The following is a 16,094-nucleotide window of genomic DNA, read 5'->3' as shown; positions in this document are numbered from 1 at the left end:
CCGTTTCCAAGGACGCTCGAGCCTCCAGCTTCCGGCCTCGAGAGGCGTGCCCTGGTCCCTGGCTCAGGACCCGGCCCCGCGCCGCCCCTCCAGACTCGGACTCGAGGCTCCAAGCGGCCCGAGATGAACGACGAGGGCTCCTTCCTTATGGTTCGTGGCCCGGGTCGGGACACTCCGCCCCTGGCCGAGTGACCCCGCACCCTTCTACTCTCCTGCCACCCCTCTGCCCGTCCTTCGCTGATCCCAGCTGCCTCAGGAAATCCTGTCCTTTCTTGCCTCACACTCCCTGGCAAGTGCATCGTCTCCGCTGCCCTCTGTGCATCCTGAACCCCAAATTAGTATTCCCTCCAGTCCTGTCCTCTGAGTTCCCCCAAACCAACGCAGCCCATCTGCATCATCTTGTCAACATGCCTTCTTTTTCCACCCACCCTACTCCTGCCGGCTCCTCTTCCTCCTACCCCATCTCAGTTGATGGCACCATTATTTGTTCTCCCAGCATAACTCATACCTCTTCCCCATACCCATCTTCCATTCCTACCAACAAGAAGTGTCAGCTCATAAATATCTCCTGGGTTCACCCACTTCTTTTTGTCCCCTAGCCCAGGACCTCTGCCACCTCTTACCTGGGCAATTGCCTTTCTCCCATCTGGTTCCTCTGGTTGGCTGTCTTCTGCAGCCCCTACCCTGCCACCAGCATCACACACCACAGCAGCCTGGGCAGTTTTTGCAAAAACATATCATCGAAATACGACCCTCTCCTTAAAACCATTCCAACTGCTTTCTGTTACCTTTAGGATGGTGTCTGAGCCCTTTTATGTGGCCCACAAGGCTGTTTACAGTCCAGCCACATCTGTCCCCAACCTGGCACCCACAAACCTTAGGGGAAATGAGCCTTAGCTTTAAAATCTCAGCCCCTATTGCAGCATGACCTTTGTCAAGCCATAGTCTCCACGGGCTTAAGCTTCCTTAATTTTGAAAGATACAGAGAGGATCATGCATAAGATAATTAATATAAAGCCCTTGATGAGGGTTCTCAACAATTGGTTAGCCCACAATAACTTGTAACTACAGTTGTTATAATTTTTATTTTACTGGTCCTCACTTTTTCCTCTTATTCCCTTCCTAAGATAAAGTCTGAGTTGAATTCCCCCATCATATTTGGATGTGTTGGTAATCCCCTAAAAAACACCTCCAAACTCCTTTCTGGGGAAACTGCAATGGAGCTGTTCCCAAGACTGCTAAGGGACAGGGTGGGGCCTGAGAGTTCCCTCTTTCTCTTCCCTTTGCAGAAGTGAGGAGCAGGGTATGGGGAAGGGAGCGAGTCTCCTCTCACCTGGGGCAAAACAGAGAAAAGGGACTGGGCTGTTGCAACTGTATCTTCCTCCATGCAGGCTGAGATCATTTACTATAGCCAGGAAAAGTACTTCCACCATATGCAGCAGGCTGCAGCTGTGGGCCTGAGGAAATTCAGCAATGACCCTGTGTTGCAGTTCTTTAAAGCCTATGGAGTCCTCATGGAAGGTAAGGACCTAGCAGTTTTGGTCTTCTGACCCCAGGTACCAGCCCGCCCTAACACTCTGGCTCCATCTACCTGGTTGCCTACTTACAGCCTAGTGATGTTCCCCCAGAAACAGCCCTACATTCAGTGACTGGATTCCCAGGTTAATCCACAAAAGCTGATGTAATCCACATCTAGTTGACTTTAGAGACCTCAGAGTGCTCACTATCCCTTCTCTGCACCTCAGTTCCCTAACTGTAAAGTGAATGTTTGGAGAGATGGCTGCATGACTCTTGAGCTAACTCCAGGCTCAGAAGCTGAGTGCAGGTAGTGCAGGAAAAGGAGGAGGAAGGGGTAGGTGTGGGTACAAGCAGGTATGGTCCAGGTGCAGGGAGAGGAGTGGGGCCATGCAGGTACTGACTGACTGACATTCAGGAGATGGTCCTGGTCTGAGGGCTGGCTGAGCAGCCATGGCTGGTGACAGGGGACATGGAGGGATAAATGTAATTGGGACTCTTGAGCACTGTCTCTGGAGCCCTGCCTGAGGTGCTTTTTCAGGACTGACCCAGCCTACTGTCCCAGACTCACAGGTATCCCCACAAGTGCTCACAGGTACACCTCCCAGCTCTAAAACATCCAGCCCCTGGACCATGGTGCCAGCAACTTTTTCAGGAGACTCAGTCTTCAGATAACTCAGGCCACTAGGGACCTTTCAGACCAGCTAGTCCTCTGATTCTGGGTGGAGCCAGGTGGTGCCAAGCCATAGGACAGCCCTGAGAGGGCTCCCATATATCTGCTAGAGACTCCTGGCCTCTAGGCTGGAACCTGAGCCAAGTATGAGCACATGAACTCTCATTGCAGAGCGCACCCAGGATGCCATCAGTGACCTGGAGAGCATCCGATGTCACCCAGACGTGTCCTTGTGCTCCACCATAGCCCTCATTTTGGCTCACAAATCTTGTGAAGTCATCGGTGAGTGTCACCATGCTCAGCCAAGCCTGCCCCAGCAAGGGAAAGAGAGCCTCACTCCAGAGATACAGCCCTTCAAGGACTGTGGAAGGTGTGAGTACTGGTGGCTCTGCAGATGCTGCTGGCCAGTGAGGAGTGACTGCTGCTCTCTTCCCCCTGGAGGCCTCAAGGAAGACTTCATGCCTTGGCCCAATGGTGGGGGAGCAGGCAGCATGACAGGGGAGGGCTCCTTCTTCCAGATCTCAAGAGCTAGGGAGATATTCTTCTTTCCTTGCTGAGATCTTCTCAGAAGAATCAAATCAATATAAATCTACCCCTAATTTCCATCTTTCTAGAGTTAGAGAAAGGGTCTAAGACCGAATACATGCTACTATTTTCCCACTCAAAATGAGTTATGGGCCCGAGGCAGAGGATCAAAGTTTGGTCTGTATGCTTAGCACACTGCTGGGCACAGAGGAGAAAAGACCATCTCAGACAGCAAACCTGAGTCCGGGCTTAAGCAGCCCCTGTGGCATGTCAGGGGCAGGTATTGCTGGTCATTAGGTCCTAGACTGGCACGCAGTCTGTTGCATGTGTTGCTGGAGACTCTCAGTGTCTAGAGGTAGTGCCCTGGGCCCTTGGTGGCCATGCAGAGCTAGGCAGACCCCCTCATCCTAATTCATCCTAACTTTTCCTTCCCTCCTGGATTTATAGACCGAGAAGCAATTCGGGAGCTAGAGTGCAGCCTGAAGGAAATACGCAAGACTGCCAGTAGGACTGCCCTGTATTATGCTGGCCTGTTCCTCTGGCTCACAGGCTGCCATGACAAGGCCAAGGAGTACACTGACCACATGCTGAAAGTCTTCAGAAGCTTCCGAGAGGTACCCACCCCAGTCCTCATGAAGCAATAGCTGAAGAAAGTGTTGTCCAAACATATGGTAGCAGGGCAGTCCATGATTCCCACAAGGGGCCCAGAAACTGGGGGAAGGCCACACCCAGACACTGACAAAACTCTCAGTCTCACTGGTGCCCTACCCACATCGTCTCAGGACTTAGCAGAGGTTACACATTTGTCCACTGAGCCTCGGCTCTAGATAGGTTTCCTGTGGCCTGCACTATATTTTTTAAAAATCTTTTAAAAGTTGCTGCATTTAGAAATCAGAAGTTTTTTTGCTTTAAAGTCCAGATTTCCTGGTTCCTTTGGAAATCCAGATGAGCTGGCCACACTGGGTCAGTCTCTCCCGGTCATGCTCTGTGGGGATGCGTGGTGGCTCATACCCTGTGTCTTATATGCAGTGTATTTGTACTGGTGTGGACTGTGGAGCCTCAGTCTAGGCTACACCCTCTCAGCAGGGCTGAGATCAATTTTCAGGGTGTAAAAATTGGTTCTGGGGAAAGAAGAAAAAAAATCTTATTCTTTATGTAGAAGACACAGATATATCTACAGTATACAATACAAAGATTCAGTATATCTTGTTTATTAATATTTGTTCAAGGGAAAGAGATTGATTGGAAAAAAAATCTAAAAAGACTAGGGCCAGGTATGGTGGCTCATGCCTGTTATCCCTGTACTTTGGGAGGCCAAGGCAAGAGGATTGCTTGAACCCAGGAGTTAAAGACCATCCTGGGCAACATAGTGAGCCCTTATCTCTATAAAAAATAATAATAATAAAAAAAATTATAATAATTAAAATCGGCATGGTGACACACACCTGTAGTCCCAGGTACTCGGAAGGCTTAGGTGGAAGGATTGCCTGAGCCAGGAGTTAGAGGCTGTGTTGACTTGTGGTCATGTTACTGCACTCCAGCCTGAGTGACAGAGTGAGACCTTCACTCAAAAAAAAAGAGAGACTTTTAAAGAGATCTATAATAGAAAAAGAGGAGCCCTGGTCTAGGCCATTGAGGGATGCCTCAGGGCTGGGGTCTTCCAAGTGCCCCTCCAGTTCCACTTCCCAGGCCTGTCCCTGACTGCCTGCCAGGAAAGCTGGGTAAAGGCTACCATGGGACCAGCAAGGTCTCCAAGCTCAGAGCAGCTCTTGCTTCCCCACTCAGAGGGCATTTCCAGGCTTCCCACCCAGGTCTAGGCCCCATGCTGGCCTGAGGAGTGGAGAGATCAAGAGTGACTTTGCCCAGGGCCTTATGTTAGCTCCTGACCTCAGTGTACAGCAAATAGGCAGTGTGAGGACGAGCGAGTGTGCCTCCATAAGGGTCATGGAGAACTGTGGGCACAGGGCTAGAAGGGGGCCTCCTAGGTGGAGCTGTAAGGATGAGTGGTCAGTTGCTCAGTAGGTGAAGAGATTTGGTTCGAGTGTTGGGGAGGCGCTGGGCAGGACACTCCAGGAAAGGACACTGGGAGACCTGGCCACGAGAGGGAGCAGGCTGCCACAGATCTACTGGTGGCTGTTCCTGGTGGGGACTTGAGCTCTAGGGTGGGACACGGGTAGGCTAGATCAAGGCAGTGCAGGACCTAGGGCTTCATCTTCCATCTTGTTCTCTTTCCAGGGCTATGTGCTCAAAGGCTGGATGGACCTCACCTCAGACAAGCCCCACACTGTGAAGAAAGCCATAAAGTACCTGGAGCAAGGAATTCAGGACACCAAAGATGTGCTGGGGCTGATGGGAAAGGTGGGGCAGTGGGGAGAGGTGGGAGTTTCCCTGGCTAGGTGCCTGGAGCCAGAGACCCACCAGGTGACCCCAGGCCAGATCCTTAGTCTCCAGGTGCCTCATCTGTAGATGAGAGCTGAGGCTCAGAGAGGATCAGCAACCAGCCCAGGGTCCCACAGCCCAGGTCACTCCACTTCTCACACTCCTTCCTGCTTGACCCGAGTTTCCATTTCTTTCTGCACAGGGGTCTTCTTGGGGTCTGTTCTTCCTTCATCCTCTTAGGCTTTCTCTCCTGGCCTCTTTGTTAGTTTTGCTCACCATCCTTTTTCTCCCTTTCTGCTTTTCTTGCACTTTTCTCATTTTACCTCTTCCCACCTGTTGAGTTGTTAGCTGGCCATAGAGAAGGGAGTTATGTATTTTATTTGTTTTGTATTTTCTGATCTTAATTTAAACTAAGTTCCTTTTTTCTCATTGAACCAATCTTTGAAAGAAAAACTATCCTCTTATCCTCTTCTGTTTGTGTATAATTTTCTTATAAAATGAATACATACTCATTTAAAAAAAAAACCAGAAGTCTAAAAAAGTCAAAGGATGGGCAACCCTTTTGGGTCCCCTCCCACTGTGGGAGCTTTCCTGTCCTCTCAATAAGTCAAAAGATGAATTTCAGTGGCAACCTCAGTCCTGCTGCTCCCAAGCAACTCATGTTAACTTTTAGGCAATGTCTTCTGGTCTCTTTCCTGTGCTTGGGTCCAGGTATGCCTTAGCCAGTTTTCCAGACAGCAGAAGCAACTGAGATTATCCTAGAAGACTCCCCAGGGAACACCTTTGGGGCCAGCACCTTTGGGTAGAAGAGGTGGGCTGTGAACAGTCATAGCAAAGGCCTCAGCCAACTCCACAGGAAGTTCTGGTGCCAGGACGGCTCTTCGGCATACCCCCTTGATGACCAGACACTGGATGTGGGCTGCCCAGGGAAAGGTGTGACCTGGGACTCAGTGGTCCTCCTCAACCAAGGGCTATCATCCAGGAGGCAGACCATATTGCGTGTGGCAGCTGCCAGCCATTCTGGCCCTGAGGAGGGGTCCACCCAGCAGTCATGGGAGGAAGACGGTGTTGGACTGTAGTTAACCCTAGGACGTGTTGTCATTCAGTTTCTTTGCATAATATTTTGTCACAAGCAAATGTCAGTATGAACATCTCCATAAAGCCAATCCCCTATTGTGTGGGCATAATGTAATTTACCAGCCCAATCCCCTATTGTTTGGATGCTGGGATTATTTCCAGTTGTCCACATAGAGTGCTGTAGTGAACACGCGTAGACATAAATCTTCATTCTTTAGGATAATCCACTTGTTTTCAGTGACACATCTCTGAATAGAGGGTTACTATAGGTCTAATGTAAGCCACCCTTTCAGAGGCCAGTTATAAGTCTCTTTGAAGCATTGCCCTCGGCCCTCGGGGCACCTGTGTCATGCCTCTCCCAGGAGAACCTGGTGGCTGGCGCTGGCCTGCAGAGGCCATGACCCCAGTGCAATAGGCCTTGACAGGAAAAACCAAAAAATACCTCCACGGCCTTGCTGTGGAAGGAGTTGCCCACAAACCCTAACTGACTCAGAGTTGCTAAACTGGACCTCAGTGAGCAGTTTCGGTGATGACATTCAGGAAAGCGCACAGGAAATGAATAGGCAATTTGTGGAATTGGAAAGTGTCCAGTGACCCCAGCTCTGCCCCTCAGGGTGGGCCTCACATGGCCTTGTTCTGTCTCAGGCCTGCTGAGTTTCCCAAGCTCGGGGCTCAGTTGTCTCCCTGGAGACCCTGCCCTGCCTGTCAAAGACCCCAAGACAGTTGTGAACCTTGGTTTGTCACTCTGAGGGATGGCTGCTTCCCCCGGGGCTGAGGGGCTGCTGCCCTGAATCAGGGCCCAAGTACTCCCTGACTCTGCTGAGGACTCGCAATGCCCATGTGTCAGGCTCTCCTCCTGTCTTTTTGGAAACACCGACACCCACACCACCTCCGTGGGCACTGATGGAGGCTCTTCACTCCCAACAGGCAAAGTATCTCATGATGCAGCAGAGCTACTCCGAGGCCCTGGAGGTGGTAAACCAGATCACCGTGGCCTCAGGAAGCTTCCTGCCAGCCTTTGTTCTGAAGATGCGGTTGTTCTTGGCTCAGCAGAACTGGGAACAAACAGTAGAAATGGGATACAGGTGAGCCACTGCCCGGATGCACTGCCTCCTTTCTTTCCAAACCAAGGATGCTATTATATGCACGCTGCCTCTTATGAGACATAAAGGTGAACGTCGCCAACAGAAGAGTTAGAAATGGTGAACAAGGCTACATGGGAGGGAGAGAAGAGAGAGGATTGGTATAAGCAAACTACTCACCCACAGTAACATGAGGCCTGGAGCTGGGACCTTCGAGGAATCTAGGTGCAGGTATATTTTTTAGAAGATGTGAAGGGAACTGAAAAGAGCCCGAGGCAGCAAGAGTTACAGGGTGGAAAGCAGTTGCCTCTGAGGAGTGAAGGGAGAGATTTAGTTTTTTAAAACTGTGGGTAAGATCAGCTGTGGTGGCTCATGTCTATAATCTGCACTTTGGGAGGCCGAGGTGAGAGAATTTCCTGAGCCCATGGGTTTGAGACCAGCCCAGGCAACTTGGGGAGACCTCATCTTTACAATAAATCAAAAAAATAATTAGCCAGGCGTGGTGGCACGTGCCTATAGTTCTGGCTACTTGGAAGGCTAAGGCGAAAGGATCGCCTGAGCCCAGCAGGTTGAGGCTGCGGTGGCCGGGAGAATGCCACTGCACTCCAACCTGGGTGACAGAGTGAGCCTCCAACTCAAATAAAAGTAAATAAATAAATAAATAAAACTGTGGGTATGATATACTTTAACAAAAGCTGGCTGGGCTCAGTGACTCAGCCTGTAATCCCAGCACTTTGGGAGGCCGAGGCAAGTGGATTGCCTGAACCTGCAGGTTTGAGACCAGCCTGGGCAACTTGGCGAGACCTCATCTCTACAATAAATCAAAAAATTAGCCGGATGTGGTAGCATGCACCTATAATTCCAGCTATTTGGAAGGCTGAGGCGGAAGGATCGCCTGAGCCCAGCAGGTCAAGGCTGCAGTGACCGTGAGCGTGCCACTGCACTCAAGCCTGAGCAAATGAGACTCTGACTCAAAAAATAAAACAAAACAAAACAGCTTCAGGTGAAAAGGTCCCTGGTGAGTTGAGAGAAGGCTTTTAGTAGCTGGCTGGGTACAGAAGCCAGAAAGCAGAAAGCTCAGGAGTTACTGGGATGTGTGAAAGCCAGGCACCAAGTGTGGGGTGATCTTGAAGCATTGTGAAGAGAAATAAAGACAGCTTAATAAGAGGAGGTTTGGCTAGGCATGGTGACTCATGTCTGTAATCCTGGCACTTTGAGAGGCTGAGGCAGGAGGATCACTTGAGCCCAGGAGTTCAAGACTAGCCTGGGCAATGGAGTAAGACCCCTATCTCTGTAAAACAATAACGTAATTGAAAAAAGAGGGGTTATTTGATGGAAGACTGTTTGAGGACATTTCCTCAATCCCTGAAGCTTCTCTCTTTAAACAATAACCGTTTTCCTATTATCACAGTAATTCTAAAATACGTTATCCTCTTTTTCTTTCTAAAAAGAGTTAATGGCCCATGAGTTATTGCTTGGAATTATAACTGAATTATGTGGTCATATACAACACAGTTCTGAAGAGAACAGAACACAAGCAAATCTCTTCCTTTTCTGTGGAGGGATGCTAATTCCTCTGAGGATGACTGGAATTTCAGTCTGATAGCAAGGTGCTGGCAGCAAATCAAAAGTGACTCTACCCTACCCAGTCCGCAGGTGTCACCAGGGCAGGGACTGTGTGGGCCCTCAGCTTCCCTCTCTCAGTGTAGACCTGGTCTGTGCCTTGGCAAGAGCCTGTTTTGGAGGCCTAGCCGTGGGCCAACAGCTTACCTAGAAGTGCCTGGATGAAGGCCACACACGGGTGTGCGTGGCCTTCCTCGCCCTGGCCTTGCTGTGCCCACATGCAGAGACAGTGTTTGGCGCTGACAGGTTGAGTTCAGGACCCCAAGCGCCTTCACACGGAGGAAGCTTCCCAGTTAGTGGGGCACATAGAATTCCCTCACAGTTTTTTTTAACAACTGCTCTATCTGGGTATGTTTCTCTATTCTTCCCTGATATTATTTTTCCTCATCAATATTAAAATAGTTTCTCTGTCTTATCAGTCTTTTTAAAGAACCAGCTTCAAGTTTTGTAGATCCTTTCTATCATATCTTTATTTTCTAATTTATTAACTTCTGTTCTTTATCATTTCCTGACAGCAACTTCCTTCGGAGTTATCCTGTTATTATTTCATTTTAGAATATAGACATTTATGTCTACGGGTGTTCCTTGAGGTGTTATGTCAGCAGTAGCTACACATTTGACACATTTGGATGTATGGTATTTTCAGTATCATTTGGTTCTAAGAATGTTCTAATGTCCGTTCTGATTCTTCTTAAGTCCATATGTTATTTAAAAGTGTGTTGGGGGCCAGGCTCAGTGGCTTAGCCTGTAATCCCATCACTTTGGGAGGCCGAGGCGAATGGATCGCCTGAGCCCGCGGGTTCAAGACCAGCCGGGGCAACTTGGCAAAACCTCGTCTCTACGATAAATAAAAAATTAACCAGGTGTGGTAGCATGCGCCTATAGTTCCAGCTACTTGGAAAGACTGCCTGAGCCCAGCAAGTCAAGGCTGCGATGGCCGTGAGCATGCCACTGCATTCCAGCCTGGGCAACAGAGTGAGACTCCAACTCAAAAAAAAAAAAAAGTGTGTTGGAGTTTTTTTAAAAATGTGTAAATGTATGAGGTTCACAGTGGCCTCAGAATCATCAGAAATAGTAAGGACTCTTTCAGTGCTGATTGTGCCTAATCATGTTGGAATTTTGTGTATGTTAATTAGAGTAACCCTCTATTAAACAAAAGGTCATTCCCTCACCAGCCTAAAAAATATAATTTTTTCTATTATAAAACAGAATATTGAAAACCTCGTAGTATGATCAGAAACTGTATCTTCAAAATGACACGTGATTGAAACCAAGGTTTCCTTTCCATCTCACAATCAGAGACAGCCCCCTAAGTGCCTTCTACCCCTACCTCCTACCATGGTACCATGGTCATATCTGGTTAGTTGGGTTATGTAGGTTTCTATGACAAAGACATCCTCAAATACACGACTTAACACAAAAGGTCATTCCTCTCGTAGGTGAAAGCTTGGGTGGTGGTTCAGGACTGGGATGGTGGCTTAACTGTGGGGGGCCCCAGACCCTTCTGGCTTATTGCTCTACCTTTCCTGGGATGTTGCTGACATCATCCATATTCCAGACAGCAGGAAGGAGGAAAGGGAAGAGAGGGAAGTCTTGCTGCTAGAGCACAACTGGACAGCACGTCTTTACTCGTGCTTACAACCTGTTGGCCAGACCTTAGTCACATGGTCACACCCAGGCTGCAAGAGGTGCTGGGAGATACAGTCTGTATTCTGAGTGACTAGCTAATTTAGGAGTTCTATTATTAAAAGAAAAAGGGGAGAATATATATTAGAAGACAATCAGAATTGCTACCACACCATCCTGGCCTTGCCTATCGATAATCTTTCTCTCTCTCTCATTTATTTTTGTTGTTGTTGTTTTGAGTTGGGGTCTCACTCTGTTGCCCAGGCTGGAGTGCAGTGGCACAATCACAGCTCACTGCATGCAGCCTCAACCTCCTGGGCTCATGCAATCCTTCCACCTCAGCCTCCTGAGTAGCTGGGACTACAGGCATGCTCCATCACACCCGGCTAATTTTTTTATTTTTTGTAGAGACGAAGTCTTGATATGTTGCTTAAGCTCATCTTGAACGTCTGGGCTCAAGTGATCCTCCCACCTCAGCCTCCCAAAGGACTGGGATTACAGGCAGGAGCCACTGCACCCGGCTTGCCTATCAGCACCCTCAATTCACGTGCCTTCTTCTTTCAGAATCCTAGAAAAAGATGGAAGCAATATTGATGCCTGCCAAATTCTAACTGTGTATGAGCTTGTAAGAGAAGGAAACATGACCACAGTAAGTCCTGTTAAGACTCAAAAGTGGAGCCTTGAAAGAGAGGCAAGGAGGAATACCTCATAAACCACTCCTTCACACCCCATTCCCCGGCCCCCATCCAAAGGCCTTGACGGGTGCCCCCTAGATCTCAACTCCCCCCCGTATTTCCTGCCAAGGAGGTCTGCTCTGGTCTAGTTCTGTGGATGGTATAACTTGAGAGTGAGGCACCATTAAGCAGTGTGGGAGCCTCCTCATGTGTAAAATGAATATAATTCCACAGCGGTGAGGGTCTCATAAGGACTGAATGCCATGAGAAGTGGCAAAGTTTGGAACAGTGCCTGGCATGCTATAGTAATTCCATCAACGTTAACTGGTAATAGAAGTCATGGTAGTGTTTCAGAATTTAAGAAATGCCATCCTTTTTAGGGAATGGTTGTAATTGCTTAGGTGTTAGCCAGGTAGTACCTGACCCCAAACTTGCTCCTAAGCCTTACAGTTTTCCAAAGAAAGGCTCACTGCAGCCTCAGACCTCCTGAGCTAAAGTGATCCTCAACCACTTCCAAAGAAAACTATCATAGCCCTCAAATGCAGTCAGGAACACTTAGAATTCTTAATAAGATCTCAATGCCTAGACAGTTTCTTATTTTTAAAAAAGATTGTGTTTTAACCAAAGTATTGCCTTTTGAATAAAGAAAATACATTACCCTTGTGGAGAGTGCGGCAAATCTAGTCTCTAAGGGGTCGTGGTGGGAAGGGGAAGCTTTGGGTTCCATCTGCACAGCTCTGAGGCTGTGGGTTTTGTGGGATGGGGAGGACAGGGCAGTCTATATTTGAAAGAGGACCAGTACTGTCTCTGGGTAGGAACAAGAGAACAGGCCTCTCCTCAGCTGCCTGTGACTCCAGAGCCCTGGGCAGGGCTTCCTGGTGCCTGACCTGTGGGTTAATCCCTAGGGCAGAATTAGCATTTAATGCCCTTCCTTCACTCCTACCTCAAACCCTGGGACTCAGCTTGCCCAACCCAGCAGCCCTGTTCTAATCTTGTTTGTGCTTATTGAACAGAGTAGACACACGCCACCCAGTTTTCTCCTTTGGCATTTCTTTGCAGCTGGGAAGTAAGAATTCCCTGCTCCTGGGTAGGGAGTGGGTAGAAGAGTCGTTTGGAAAGAACCCAAGCTTTGGAATCAGTTACCTAGCTGACCGGGTGACCTCAGACCAATTGCCTAACCTTTCTGCCCTTTCTTCTGCTGTACTGGAAAGTTTGGATGGTTACACTGACTTGCAGAGTTGCTGGGAGGGCTCACTAGAATGACAAAGAGGCACCGATGCGGTGACTCATGTCAAAATGGAGCAGAGGCTTCACCTGTTCTGGGCCAGAACAGGTGGTTTGCTGCTGGCTTGGCAGGCTGTAGTGTGGACACAGTGGGGGCTGGCTCCCGCCTCTGCTTGATGGGTCTGAAAGGGCAGCTTCTCTCCAAACTCAGGGGCAGGGGGGCTCTGCCAGCTCTGAGTGAATAATGTTCCTGAAAACTCCACCTACGGGCCTTTGAAGTAATTCTGATGCCTGAGCCACCTAATTCAGTTAAATATGAATCTCTAGGTATGGACATGGGTGGGAGGGTGCTCCTGGGCAGGGGTGTTTTTGAAATCTCCCAGCTGATACTACTGTGCAGCCAGGGTTGAGGACCAGGGCCCAACTCTTACTTTGCATGTTGCATGTTGACATTATCTGTTTTGTCCCTGCAGGCTACTAATCACGTTAGAAATCTGATTAAGGCACTTGAGATGACAGAGCCCCAAAATCCAAGCCTCCATCTTAAAAAAATTCTTGTGGTTAGCAGACTGGTAAGAAGGTTCTTCCTGGTTTCTGAAATGGTGCTTCTCTCTGCTTTCCTTAGAGGAGGCCTGTGCTCCCCTAGAAGCTGGCTGAGTACCCTGCTCCTCCCCCTTCGGCTCAAACTTGACCTCTCAGGCTGGGGGCCCACACCACGTAGCCCTTACCTGCCTCTGGCCAATAACTGACATGTGAGCTCTACATCCTTGGCCCAGGTGCCCCTCAGACGTGCTGTGGAGATAAGGGAAATGAAGTGTGAAAGGACTTTCAGTGGGCAATGCCTTACTTGGGGAATGGAGCGGGTATTAAGCTGTGGTGCAGCAGAGCCACGCCCAGCTCTGGGCCAGGGTGCCCAGCTCCCATATTCTTTTTCGTAGGCCTCTCCAACATCAGGGAAGGTCCAAATAAACCAGCTCGCCAAAGAATCTGTGTCTATTTCAGACCTTTCAGCCTCAAAGCAAGATCTACAAGAAGTAATTGCCTTAAGAACAAGGTCAAGCCGGGCTCGGTGGCTCAGCCTGTAATCCCGCGCCTTTGGGAGGCTGAGGTGAGTGGATTGCCTGAGCCCGCGGGTTCGAGACCCGCCTGGGCAACAAGACCTCATCTCTACAATAAATCAAAAATCAGCCGGGCGTGGTAGCGCATGCCTGTAATTCCGGCTACTTGGAAGGCTGAGGTGGAAGGATCGCCGGAGCCCAGCAGGTCGAGGCTGCAGTGGCCGAGAGCGGCCACTGCACTCCAGTCTGGGCGACAGAGTGAGACTCCAACTCAAAAAAAAAAAGAACAAGGCCGGCTCTGGGGACTCAGGCACTAGAACTGTGGAGGTGCATGCCACCAGGACACCATTTCTCCCTCCATTTGTGCCTCTGATTCTGTCTTGCTTTCTACACATGGTAGGGAACATGACTGATGGCAGCCTTTGGGGCCACTTCTCATCACTAGACACAAAGAGCTTCTCTTAATTTTTGAAAACCTCTTGGCTCCTTGGACCAATTACTGTAGCCAGACAGGGAATAGGTCCCTCAGAGGACCCTGTGGCTGAGGCAGGTTTCACGGACATGGCCAGCAGGAGGTTCTTAGTGAGTTATATAGTTCCAAAGACCCAGCTGCCTAGACACAGTGTACCTCTCAGGCTATCCTGAGCCTACCCAACAATGTCAAAGTGTCCCCCGTTTCTGACATGGCCTACCACAGGCAGACTGGACTAACTGGTCTCCCCATTCCCGCATGCCTGTTTCTTGCAGTGTGGGAGGCATCAGGCGATTCTACAGCTGGTGTGTAGCTTCATGGAGCGCACCTTCATGGCTAAACCCTCCCATGCCCACATGGCCACAGAACTGGGCTATCTCTTCATCCTGCAGAACCAAGTGAAGGAGGCCTCGCTGTGGTACTCAGAGGCCATGAAACTGGACAAGGGTGGCATGGTTGCTTTGACAGGTCTGTGCAGGCTGGGCAGGGTTTGGGGAATGGGAGAAAAGGGGTGGGATGGGAGGATAGCTGTTGGAAGCCAAGCCCAGCAGCCTCCACACATCCAGAAGAGAGGCTGTGGGGAGTATTCCCCTGGGGGGGGTGAGTTTGGCAGTGCAGTGTATGTTTGGAGCCTTTCTGGGAATCTACGAGTATAGATATAAGAGGCACGGAATACTCGGAGTGTGATGAAAGGCACTTTGCTCTCCAGCAGACCTCCTATGTGCACACTCTGACTGCCCTGAAACACTGACAGCCTAAACAATACACTTGGCAGGCCCTGCCCCTTCTCAGGCCCAACAGGCCAGTGTTGGGAAACAGTCCTTCTCACCCCCTTCCCCAGAATCTCTCAACCCTTGCCTCTGTAGACCCACCCTCTGCAGGTCTCCGAGCTGAAAGACCACCAGAAAGAGGAGTTTTGAGAGTTTTACTTCCCACCTATCCAGATGTTTTTTTAAAATCCTTTGTATAAATGTCAAATGAGTTTTCTTTTTTTTTTTTTTTTAATTTTTTTTGAGTTGGAGTCTCACTCTGTCACCCAGACTGGAGTGCAGTGGCCGCTCCCGGCCACCGCAGCCTTGACCTGCTGGGCTCCGGCGATCCTTCCGCCTCAGCCTTCTGAGTAGCTGGAATCTACAGGCATGCGCTACCACGCCTGGCTGATTTTTTGATTTATTGTAGAGATGAGGTCTCGCTGCCCAGGCAGGTCTTGAACCTGCGAGCTCAGGCAATTCACTCACCTCAGCCTCCCAAAGGTGCGGGATTACAGGCTGAGCCACCGAGCCCAGCTTCAAATGAGTTTTCTAGAGCTCCCTTTTCATTTTACACTTTTTTTTTAAGCCTGTACCTCAGGCCAGGCGCAGTGGCTCACTCCTGTAATTCTAGCAGTTTGGGAGGCTGAGGTGAAAGGATTGCCTGAGCTCAGGGGTTCGAGACCAGCCTGGACAACTTGGTAAGACCTCATCTCTACATAAATAAAAAAATTAGCCAGGCATGGTAGTATGCGCCTGTAGTTCCAGCTACTTGGAAGGCTGAGGCAGAAGAATCACCTGAGCCCAGCAGGTCAAGGCTGCAGTGGCCGTGAGTGTGCCACTGCACTCCAACCTGGGCAACAGAGTGAGACTCCAACTTAAAAAAAAAAATGCTCCCACCTCCATGGTATGTGGTGAATTCTGAACTGGCACTGTTTAGTTTGAGATGAGGAAGTTGTTTGGTCCAGTGCTCAAGGCAGTCCATCCTCTTTTTTTTTTTTTTTTTTTGAAGTCAGAGTCTCACTCTGTTGCATGCTCACGGCCACCACAACTTTGACCTGCTGGGCTCACGTGATCCTTTCTCCGCAGCCTTCCAAGAAGGTGGAACTACAGGCATGTGCTACCACACCCGGTAATTTTTTGATTTATTGTAGAGTTGAGGTCTCCTCAAGTTGCCCAGGCTATCTCGAACCTCTGGGCTCAGGGAATCTTCTCACCTCAGCTTCCCAAAGTGCTGAGATTATAGGTGTGAGCTATTGTGCCCGGCTGGCAGGCCGTCTCTTGCCCTGACTCTCAGGAGCTGTGTGTCTGGAGGCATCAGTTCTTCCTAAACTCCAGTCTCCCCATCTGTATAGCACAGTTGTCAGCATAATTGATCTTGACTTCTGATTCAGTGTGTCAGGTTGATCCCTTCAGA

General features: G+C 49.5%; 1 protein-coding gene across 1 annotated transcript in view; it reads left to right on the top strand.

Annotated features, from left to right (window-relative positions):
• Positions 1-37: 37 nt before the first annotated feature.
• Positions 38-16,094, top strand: part of TTC21A (tetratricopeptide repeat domain 21A) — a 31,260-nt gene continuing 15,203 nt past the window's right edge. The window contains exons 1-9 of the mRNA XM_021706404.1: positions 38-150; positions 1,392-1,521; positions 2,360-2,470; positions 3,161-3,327; positions 4,949-5,071; positions 7,097-7,254; positions 11,065-11,149; positions 12,872-12,970; positions 14,204-14,396. Of these exons, the coding sequence (XP_021562079.1) occupies positions 124-150; positions 1,392-1,521; positions 2,360-2,470; positions 3,161-3,327; positions 4,949-5,071; positions 7,097-7,254; positions 11,065-11,149; positions 12,872-12,970; positions 14,204-14,396 (1,093 nt within the window). The 5' untranslated portion in view covers positions 38-123. The remainder of the gene's footprint in view (positions 151-1,391; positions 1,522-2,359; positions 2,471-3,160; positions 3,328-4,948; positions 5,072-7,096; positions 7,255-11,064; positions 11,150-12,871; positions 12,971-14,203; positions 14,397-16,094) is intronic.

Source organism: Carlito syrichta, unplaced genomic scaffold (assembly GCF_000164805.1).
Source record: "Carlito syrichta isolate Samal-C Ts95f unplaced genomic scaffold, Tarsius_syrichta-2.0.1 Scaffold315530, whole genome shotgun sequence".
Lineage (NCBI taxonomy): Eukaryota > Metazoa > Chordata > Mammalia > Primates > Tarsiidae > Carlito > Carlito syrichta.
This window is presented reverse-complemented; position numbering and strand designations above follow the sequence as displayed.